Raw genomic sequence first — 11,086 nt, 5'->3', positions numbered from 1 at the left:
TTTTTGCCAAAATTTTCTTTTTTGCTGCCTGTCTGAAACAGGTGGGTCCAAAAGTGCAGCTTCTATGCCAGTTACATCTCAGATGCCTTTTGCAGAAATAGTCAGGAGAAACTCCTTTCAGGAAAAAAGCTGCCCAAGGAAAGAAAACTATGACCCAAAGCAGCGGGAATTCCGAACGTAAGGGATGCAACATTAATCTCCTGGTGGTGTGTAGAGACTCATAAACAAGATTGCAAATGTGGATGACTTCCAAGTAAAAGTACTAGCTTACAGCCGCTAACAGGCTACTAATAAAGATTACTTCATCTAATCTTACTTAAAGTATATTTATAAAATATAACACTGCCAAGTTAGATCACAGTGTGGATAAGATGCATGTTGAATCAATTAATTGTATATAGGTATTCATGTTCTGTTTACAGTGAGTAACAACACTCTAGTATTTAATGCATTTTCAGTTACGCAACACTGGGACTGTTTGTTCTTGCTCTGGAAATGCAATATTTTGAAACACTTAAATCTTGTCACAGACGACTCCAAGTGATGTGGGAGGCTTGATCTAGCCTGTGACAAGGCATGGTGGGGTAGAACTGAGCCAGTACTTACCCTCTGCTGGACAGTGCTGGGGAGGGAAAGTTGTGGAAGTAGTCCAGGGCAGGATACCAACAACCAAGTAATATTGTACGCTGACATTTCATCTGTAGCATGTAACAAGGGGCTCCTTTTGCCTGAACTATACGAGCTTCTCTTGGTGTCTGCTTGCTGTTCCTATGGAGATGTATTTCAAAAACTGTCTGTTTCTCATTGCCAAATTATGGTGTGATACTGTGTGGGCCCCATCCTCTGTCTTCCTCTTGCTTAAAACTAACTGGGTGCACGAAGGCTTTTTCGTCTGTTGTCTGGCTCAGGTTCTAGTTTGGATAAATGCTGTCTGTATTGCAAACAGTCTCCCTGGGAGAGAGACTGAACACGCTTGACCCTGCCATCAATGGAAATTGAAGAGCCTCGGGACCTTTGAGGAGTACTTGTGGTTTTTTGCATTGTCTACATAGTTGGTTTTTTTTTTTCTTTCTCCTCTCCATCCCACTCCCCTTGCTCTCTCTTCAGATATTTATTAACAATGAATGGCATGAGTCTACAAGTGGAAAGAAGTTCCCCACCTACAACCCTTCAACGCTGAAGAAAATTTGTGACATTGAGGAAGGAGACAAGGTAAGTGTTGTTGGAAAGGCAGTGCAAAAGAAAGTTTCCGAGGGACTTCCTTTTGTAGGGAAGCACACAGAGGAAAACTGGCTTTTAATGACAACGAACATCTGGCCAGGCTGTGAGCTGGAGGTCTGGGACACTAGATGTGCTGCTCAAGAATTACACAGGGTGGGTGGGATCAATCCTGTCCAACTCGGCAGAGTCACTTTCCCTGGTAGGAACTGCCTGCCAAACACTGTCAGAGGAATGAGATTCAGCATCATTCTTGTGTTATAGACTGGAAGGAAGCAGCCAGTCTGAGGAAATAGCAATGATGGTGTGTGCACATCCCTGACAGAACTTGGGCCTTGTGTTGGAAGTGGTTTATACATAAGCTGCATGGCAGCCTGTTGGTGACACTGAACTGAAACTTGCCCTTTTTTAAACAAAATTGACAAGTAACCTGAGTGCTTGGGGGAATTTAAGCTCAGTCATGCAAACACTGCCCACTTTCTGCTAGAGATGCGGTGCTGCTTTTCCAACTGATATCATGGGTTCTGGCCTCCTGCACAAATGTGGTAACTCTCAGTTAAAACCAAACCAGTATCTTTCAAGAACTTCAGTGGTCCCTGGTCCTGGTGTGCTGTAGAGTAGCCTGGGACATAACTGGTGGGATTTGGTAACAGTCTGAGGTGAGGATACTTTTTGTCCAAAACAGCTCATCACGTATGGGCCAACTGGCCTCATCTGTGGGGAAGAGCTGGCCCAAGAGCTGGCTTTCTGCAGTATGTCATGGGAAGGTGATTCACAGTTTCTCTGCTGTACCAGGGCTTTGGCTGCTCATTGCTGCTGGCAGTAAGTGATGGGTAGTGTGGGCATTTCTGCCTGTACTGTGGTATCTTTTTCTTGGTATCTAAGCTTGTCCAACACTGTGAGGCTCAATGCCTGGATTCCAGCCAGGTAGCTGCTTTGGGGATTCTTTGCTAGTAGGAGTGATACTAGTTGAGCAGGTGCTCAGCTAGTGTTTTCTGGTATTATACTCTGTAGACTATAGAGTCTGACCCTTCCAGAGGTGGGAGCAAACTTGCTTGGAATACAAATCTCCAGCCTGCATGCAAATAGTGTGTAAGGTGGCCGTTCTTTTTGGATGGCACTAAAGCAGCCTCTGTTGAGACCTATTGCCATGGGGGATCTGTGCATCCATGGGGCAGTTACAGGTTGAGGCAGAACCAAACATTATGTGTAATTCCTTATACTAACTGGATAGGACACAACTGTCTTTAATTGCAGTGGCATGTAAACAGTAAAGTTGAAGCTAACTCTGATGCAACTGTATTTTGCTGGGCAGAAACCATGACGTTGCTATTGTTCCCTGAGCTAAGTGTCTCCTCCAGCAGTTATAGAGCATTACATGAGTATTTCAAGCCTACTTCTTAATAACTTGGTTAAAGAAAATTGTAATGCAGATCTAAAAGGCCAGTTTTGCAGCTTGCCTCCTTGAGACTTGTCCCTCCCTGAATTCAAGGATAGGTTTCAGCTTCTAGCTTGCAGGAGAGTCACTGTAAACCTTTCCTTGGGGCCAGTCAGTGGAGCCCTCTGCCTGTGGATACTCAGCATAGGTGCCCAATTCCTCGGTGCATAGCATAGTTGCAGGCAAGAATGTAAGTTAGCTGTGCCTTGGGTGCCAAAAACCTCTTCTTCCACCCCTTTACATCACACAGATTTTTTTAATTTTTATTTTTTGCTCTAGTTGGTTTTTGTGAGGGACTGAGTGAGATTAGATCTGGATCTGGATTAGTTAGAAGGCAAAGTCAGGGCTGAGAAGCAACCCAAACCCAAGCTGTTTGGTTACTGGTGACACTTGACCATGTCCCACTGTCCTCTGGGCAAACTGAGTCCCCTGAGACTTCCTTTGCCCTGCTTGAACAGCCCCTCCTAATCTGTAACTCCAGTCTGTTGGAGTTACTACAGAAAGTGGTGAGTTGTGTTTGGTGGTGCTTTCCAGCATCTTGTCCCCACGTGCCACTGTACTTGGTTGTGTTGGTCAGTACCACCGCAGGGGTGGCAGTTCCTGGTATTGGCTCTGGATTCAGCTGTGCTGTATCAGGGTTGGCTCTGCCTTCCTGGGAGCAGGACTCTACTTCCCTAGCCCTGAACGTAAAACTGCCCCTCCCTGGCCGTGCAGAGTGTGTTTTCCTTAGCCTGTACGTGAGGGGTGGGAATTTGGCAGCCAATATCTCAGTGATGACAATTTATTCTGGTGCTGAAACTTGGCCAATGCTTTATGAGGCTAGGAGCAAAGGTTTTGTTGTTTGTTCTTTAGTTACAGAATTTAAGACAGAATTGCCCTTGATGGGATAGTTGGGGGATAAAGGGAAGTCTTGGGTGGAAAAAGAAGCACTGAAAATAAAATGGCAAATGCTTCCACTGGATGCTTGGAGGCTTTTTGCTTCCCAAATAACAGCTTAGTGTCCAAGTGTTTGCCAGGTTGATAACAGAGAAAGAATAACTTTCTTCATTAGACTTCTGCCCCCAGCAAATAGTGCAGCCCCAGAACTTCCACCCTGTCTTGGTGTTACCATGTGAAGACAAAAATACTTGCACCATTGTCATTTCTCTGGTGCTGTCAATAACACTTGAAGACAGGCTTTTTTCTTCTAGCAGCTTGCTAACAGCCATCCAGGGCAGGGGGAAAGGTGCTCCTTCCTCAAAGGAGTGCCCAGCTTGGCTGGCTGCCACAGAACATGGGCAGCAGGTTCACATTGTGACTGTCGAGCAGACTTGATGCTGTGGAGTGTCTGTCATGATCATTTCTAAGCAGTTCACTCTCCCATGTGGATCTTTGAAGGGTTGTAAGAGGGTTTTGTTCACAGTCATTCTGCCCCCCTCAGATTGCAGTGGCAGGCTGAGGTAAGAGGCTACAGGAATATTATTCCCTACAGCAGACTTGCAATGACCTCGATAGTGGTTTTGGACACTTCAGGCTGTTAAGATGCTGGTTTTAGCAATAGGTAGTTTGGCTCAAAAGTTAGAGCAATGCATTGTGTAGACTGTTTGCAGGGGAGCAGGTCAGTTCTGAACCTCTTCTAATTGAGAAACTGTGGCATGCTCCTGCCTTTCCGAAGAAGTGCACAGTGGAGGTTTTTCAAAGAAGTTAGTAAATGAAGTCAAGAAAGACAGTCTCCACTGGGTGTGCTCCATCCCTGGCATGTCTCCTTACTAGCCAAACTGAAGCAGTGTTGTGCATGCTGAGCCTGAAGCAGAGCAAGGCTTTTTTTGCAGGGGTTTCCCCTACTCACAGAGCCAGTGGGGTGATGGTTTCCACTGTGCTCTGCAGCCTGCTGCTGAGGCAGGGGAGAGGAGAAAGGGGCAGGATAGAAATGGAGCAACGATGAGCAGGACTTGAGGTAGAGGAGGAAGGTGGAGGAGGTAACTTAGAACAAAGAACGGTTTGAGTTTGTTCAGGGGAAGATGGTATGCGGTTGTGTAACTGGGGGTTGTATCATAATGCAAACATCCAGGGTGGGTATGAAGGTTTGCAGGCATTTCTCAATGCTGCAGTGCTTGACTTTGCAACCTTAATATTCTCTTAGCAGAGTTTTTTATGTAATGCTCAGTAAATCTGTATAGATCAGAACTGAGCACCAGGATGCACGGACCTCCTCCTTGTGGTTTTGTATACCACGGTGTGTCCCTGGCACCTTGACAGTTACGAGTCTTTGTCACGCATTGTGCCTACCTATTGCAACATGCCTGCAATGAACATGCCATTCAGACTCCCCTAATGCCTAGTCATAACAGGATGGATTAAGAATGGCATTTCAGCCTTCCTGAAGAATTTCCTTGTTTTTGCTGGTCTCTCAGGCCTATTGAGGCTGTGCAGGCTCACAAGATCTCACTTGGTGGTGCTACCCCTGAGGGTGTTTTGGGGAAAGCCTTTTTGTTTATGTGGTAATGACTGCAGTCTCCAAGCTGCTATGTGTACCCAGCATGTCCGAGAAAAGAGACAAGAATGAAGACAACTAGTATTTGCAGGAGCTGCAGCAGGGCTCAGGTGCTCCCCTGTTTAGAGGATGGGGAGGATCTGGGCATGCACTGAAGTCATCTGCTCACACAGCCATCTCGTCCCTGTTCCTGTGGGTACCAGAGTGGTGGTTGCCTCTCAGTACTAAGGGCATGCTGCATTGTGGCCTGTGCCACTACAGACCCAATGCTCTGCACGTTGGTGCTCCCAGCCTGGTCACAGAAGCTAATTAATTGCTGCTAAGGGAGGACTTGTTTAAACCTGACACACTTCTCATGTTTCTTTGTCTGCTTTGTCACATAAAAATATTGCCTTCTTTCAGCTTGAGTCTTCATTCCAGCAGGCAGGATGGGGAGTACATAAGTGTGCAGTGGCTGGTGGTGCCTTCTAGCTTTTGTGATGTGCCAGTTTGAATCCAGATCAACTCAACTGAAGCGAACCATTCTGCGGGCCCATTCTGCCTATGGGTGATGGGCCCCAGGCAGGACATGCCTGCCTGTGCGCAGTGGCTGCTCACTACCTCTGCCTCACCAGCATCCTTGCTTGAGCAGAGCCATTCTTAACCCCCTGTAACAGCAGAAGTTTCCTCCAATGGTTTCCCTATCAGTGCCCTTCCAAAAGGGTGGGGTTCTTTTCCTGGCAGTATAGGTCACACTGTTTTAAAGCTGTGTGATCTTCTTGTAAAGAAAAGGAGCCAAATTTAGTGTAAGGTGCCATTTCAGTGGGTGATGACTTGCTGTTTTCTCCATTAACTTTTGCTGTAAGAAGGCAACATGTCTCCCTATAACATTTTTCTTGGTTGAGCACCACACATTTCCCCATGAGGGAAGAATGGCCAGACCTTGTTGGATCAGTGCGGAGGCTGATTTCATAATTGTATCCAGACAAGACTTGAGATAAGACACAAATGAGAGCAACTGGTGAAGTGCTATGAGGAACTATCAAGGCCTGAAACTCTCTCTCCTTTTCCACCCCCTTGAGCCACATATTGCAGTGAGGTGCAAGTTCTCCATCAGCTAAAGTGAGGCGTGGGCTGTGCCAGACATTACGTAGAGCAGGATTCTGTCCAAAGCCAGGGCGAAGCATGCTTTATGTATGCTTGGGGTACAGTCTTGGCCTCGTGGATATTGATGGCAGTGTTCCCATTGACTTTATTGAGTCAGGAGGTTGCCCTTGGCTTCACTTTTTTTAACCAATGTATGTGGGGAGAAGGAGGAGTCCAGGGCGTACTGTGGCCAGAGCAAATGCATGAAGCTTCTCGGGGGGTGGTGGTGTGGGAAGAGAGGGAATTCACTGCCCACCTGAGTAGTAACTTGGGTAAACAGTTAGATTTCATCCAGAGCACGGTAAAGCAGTTGGGAGATGAGAGAGTGGTGCTAAGTCTGTGTAGGTGAAATGCCTTTGTCAACAAAACCCTTCCTATCTGGTAGAAATGTTCTGGAAGTGTGATCTAGGATCTAAGGGAGCTTTTTTAGTGTGTTACTGGCATGGGTTCCAGTGGGACTGAATGGGGGGCTCTGAGCTGTGATTGTTTCCCTGGATAAAACCGTGATCTCCCTCATGGGGGACTTTCCTCCTCACACTTGTTCAGACAATGATTCATGCAGGCCAATGGCCTGTCACGCTTAGGGAAGCTGTAATGGGAACAGAATTGGGATTTTGTTTCTCCATTCTCCCCCAGTGTCACTTACATCCTGTATCGGCAGGAACACAATTCTGGATTATTGTATAAAGAAACTAGTTGCATAAAATTACCCTTGAAAGACCCTGTTGGTACTCTGACCCCAAGGTTGTTTAGCAGCCCAGGCCAAACTCAAAACTTACTGCAGGCTTGGGTCCAAATCCGGCAGTAATATGGAAGTGGTTTTGTCAGACAAGTTGGTTTTAGCCACCACAGCATCATCTAGGAAGTAGTCTGATCGGGTTTCTGTGCCATTGTCCGGCTCCTTCCTTGTAACCTAAGGTTTTCTTGTGTATGTGGCTGCTTTAGCCTGATGTGGATAATGCAGTGGAAGCAGCGAAGGCAGCATTCCAGAGGGGAGCTCCGTGGAGACAGATGGATGCCCTAAGCAGAGGACGACTCCTGCACAAGCTGGCTGATCTTCTTGAGCGAGACAGAGTCATCCTGGCAGTAAGTACTGTGATCGGTGAGCAGTGATAAACCAGCAACTGTTGGCTGATAACTCAGCTCCATCCCTCTGATTTTGCTGCATCCATATCTACCTAATGTTCTTTTTTTCTCTCCCTTTATGAAAGGCAGAAGAGTCCATGCAGGAGTCATGGCTTATCTTCCTCTTCCTGCAGGATGATTTTAGGGGTCTTAAGAGAAGGGTCTTAGTTCTTCTATATAGTTGACTTCTCCAGAACTTTAGCTAGTTATTGAAGTGATTACAGATATTAAATTAAGAAAGAATGCTTATTGCTTTGAAAATTTCATGTCATCAATGTTCATAGCTGTCTCCCAGCTCTCATCTTAAAAAAAAAAAAAGGCAAACAAAAACCCCAAAACAACCAACCAACAAACAAACCCAAAACAAACAAACAACAACAATAATCAAACAAAAAAACCCCCTAAACTACCACAACTGACACAGTCCTTCTTTATTACAAAAATGCAAGGCCAGTTTGACTTCTTTGCAAATTGCTTCCCCTAAAATGGGGGGCTGGAAAGAGAATCTTTCTCTTGCTGGATGTCATCCAAAGTTTAAAATGTGTGTAAGTGGGAACTGTTTCCTTCCCTACTGAATGTGCTGGCTCAGGAAAATCTCTTTATAGCCGTGAAGCTGTGTTAATTTGGACTTCTGCACTGAAGAACTATTGCTAATTATTCCCTGTCCTGTCCTGAAGGAATCCTCCTGGTGCAGAACAAGGGGAGTAGAACCCGAGCTAAAATGCTGCAGTTGGTGGAAGCCTTTAGAGACTATGGGCCTTGGACATCTTTCCAAATCACACCCACAGATCCTAGCATCTCTCAGCTTAGAGCTGCTGTCAGTCCATACCTAAGATCTTGGACCTGAGCACTCACCAGTTCGATGCTGCACTTTGGCTCTACTTGTCTTCAGGGGAATGGCATTTATGACATTTAGTGCTGTTAGATGTGTAAGTTCCTGAGCTGATGTCCCGCTGAGGTCAGTAGAACTTAACATACATGGGATGTGCTTCGGAGCCTGACTGTTTTGAGCTGGGTCTCTTTTCCTAACACAGTGTCTCTTATGACAAAACCAAAAAATCCAGGTCTGAAGGCAGTTCTGGCCTTCAGAATAAAGGAAAGCAAATAAAAGGGGAAAAAATATATATTTGTGTGTGTGTGTGAATACACCCTGTTCATTTTCTGCTCACTTTTTGATGTGTCTTCAGAGGACCCTCCTTTTTCCATAACCAGGACACTCGTTTCAAGCTTTCTGCTGTCCTTCTGATCTGGGAGGGCTTGTTTGGCGTTGTTATTTTCACTGCAGAAAACCAGCCGTAGCTGCCTTGGCTGCGTGCTAAGTAATGACTTATAAAAATCAGTTGTTTTAGCAGACATTCAGAGTGGATAACAATCCTAGTCATTCCAAGGGGAATGTCTGTTTGAGTGCTGTTTGGACCCTGATGTCTGTGGTAGATGACAGGGTATGACTTCATATGTAAACAAAGATGTTTCAATCTACCAAGGGATAGTACATCCTTTACGGATGTGCTGGCCATTTGCACCGATACCCAATTTAATGACCTGAGTAGAGAACAAAGCATTCACTGAGTTAATGTCCAGAACAGTGAGACGGACACAGGCCGAGACTGGACTTCATTTAGAGCTGCTCAGCATCAGTGCTACTTTAGTGAAGCAACTTCTCCCTTGCCTTAGTCTCAGCACAGATCTGAGCCCAAAGGTTACTTTACCAGAACTCTGTAAAAAATGTGTTTGCTATCATCCTCTGGACAAAAGAGGCTTTTCAGAGGTTGGTTTTAGGGCTATGAAGCAGAAGACATAGATTTCGAAATAAAAGGAAAGTGGGTCTGACTGATTTCAGTGACACCATCTGGAATCCAGAACATCTGCGTCGGAGGGTCAGTTACGGTGAAGTCATGACACTCACATCATTTCTTACCGGTGCCCCAGACCATAGCCCTGTATCCCACCCACAGCCACCTTCTGGAGGCTTCTGGAAGATGCGCTTTCATTGCAGTCACTGAACAAAGCAACTTGTGTATGCATTAGGGTTATTGGGTCTAGTCTCCCTTCTACCTTATTGGTATTAACAAGCTCGTTCCTTAAATACAAGGTGAGGGAAGGAAACCTCATGTCTGCAGCACAAGGCAAAATAAAATTGAGAAGGAGTTTCTCTAAAAGCTTTTTTCAAGAAAAAAACATTGAATTGTCTGACAGTGCATGCAATTTGTTTTTTCAGACTCTGGAAACAATGGACACAGGAAAACCTTTTCTGCAGGCTTATTTCATTGACCTGGAAGGTTGTATAAAAACACTCCGATATTATGCTGGATGGGCTGATAAAATTCAGGGCAGAACTATCCCAGTGGGTAAGTTCCTTCAGACTTGTTTTAAATTCAGACTAATTCTTAAAGAAAAAACCCCACACATTATAAGGGAGTTTATTCATTAGGTATCACTGAAATGAATTAATGCCAGAGAGTGGAAGGACAGAGGTTTCTAAGGAGAACTGTATGAAGGCAGCAGAGCTTGTGCTATCCTAGATGTCACAGGGATGTGGCAGAAGGTTGATGTGGAATCCACCAGTGCCTCCCACCTCACTCTCATTCCTGCATCCCTGACAGTGCTGGCTCACAGATGTTTAGAGAGATCATGTAGCGCTTTTTCTTAACGTTTATTAAAGAGAAGATGTTGACTCCTCTCAGGAGCCAAAGCACTGAGCTCTTGGAGGGACCCTGTCAAGTTTTCTGACACTTGAAAGAGGTTTTTCAAAATGTTTCCTAGGCTACAGAGCCAAAGCAGTCACACTGCACTGTTGTGGCAGGGACAGAGAGAACACTTTGGCTCAGCTATATAAGTTCAAATATGGTTTTGGGGAGAACAAGTTAAGACAATGGATGTCCATGTGGCACGATGACTAATATGGTGTATTTTCAAAATCACCCTGTTTTGTCCCTGCATGCGGATGATCACTGAGGCTGTATGAAGGACAGGCACTGCAGACAAAAATTAGTCACCAGAGGAAGGGCTCTGAAGGGCTGAACTAGTTCAGTCTGTGCAGGCAGCAAAGGGAGCGATGTCAGTCATATAAACTGAGATCTGTCACCCTCATTCAGAATAACGTGAAGCTTTGCTTGCCTGGACACTGCTCATTGGTCCTGATTTGAGATCACTTCCTGTAATTAGAAATGTTCGTGTTTTCTGTCAGATCTTCCCAATGAAACTAGGTTTTCAGCAAGAATGAATTTATAAGGCAAATAGCCTTCCTACTTTCTCTTTGAAAGAGTAATAGCAGTATTTTAAGATGAATGGTATTACTTTACTCCCAGAGTTTCATCTTTTTGTGATTTCTTACCAGAAATGCAATTCCTGTTACACTGAATATGATTCCTGTACAAAATGGGTTTAAAAACTCTCCCCCTCAAGGAAACAAGTGCTTTGCTTCTTTCAGTGAGACACAATCTGAATGAAATTGGTGCTTGCTCTTCAGTGTGGTAGGGAATTATCCTCCACCTTAGCCTCAACACAGGGAGATTGCAGAAGGAATTGAACCCCTGGTTTTAAAAAGCTCCACTGTGAACATGAGCAGTGTTTGGCTTTTGAGCTAATACAAGACCTATTCTCAAACAGACCTTCATCTGCCTGGGATGTCCCAGAGGCATGAGTTAAGATGAACAGATGTAGGGTTCTTTGTCTAATATGGTTTTAGTTCTGTCCCCAACCTGTTA

At 45.2% G+C, this 11,086-nt stretch overlaps 1 protein-coding gene across 1 annotated transcript in view; it reads left to right on the top strand.

Moving 5' to 3' along the window:
• Positions 1-1,110: 1,110 nt before the first annotated feature.
• Positions 1,111-11,086, top strand: part of ALDH1A3 (aldehyde dehydrogenase 1 family, member A3) — a 31,610-nt gene continuing 21,634 nt past the window's right edge. Inside the window, exons 1-3 of the mRNA XM_009582562.1 lie at positions 1,111-1,212; positions 7,200-7,340; positions 9,598-9,727. Of these exons, the coding sequence (XP_009580857.1) occupies positions 7,266-7,340; positions 9,598-9,727 (205 nt within the window). The 5' untranslated portion in view covers positions 1,111-1,212; positions 7,200-7,265. The remainder of the gene's footprint in view (positions 1,213-7,199; positions 7,341-9,597; positions 9,728-11,086) is intronic.

This window comes from Fulmarus glacialis, unplaced genomic scaffold, assembly GCF_000690835.1.
Source record: "Fulmarus glacialis isolate BGI_N327 unplaced genomic scaffold, ASM69083v1 scaffold35037, whole genome shotgun sequence".
Classification (NCBI taxonomy): domain Eukaryota; kingdom Metazoa; phylum Chordata; class Aves; order Procellariiformes; family Procellariidae; genus Fulmarus; species Fulmarus glacialis.
This window is presented reverse-complemented; position numbering and strand designations above follow the sequence as displayed.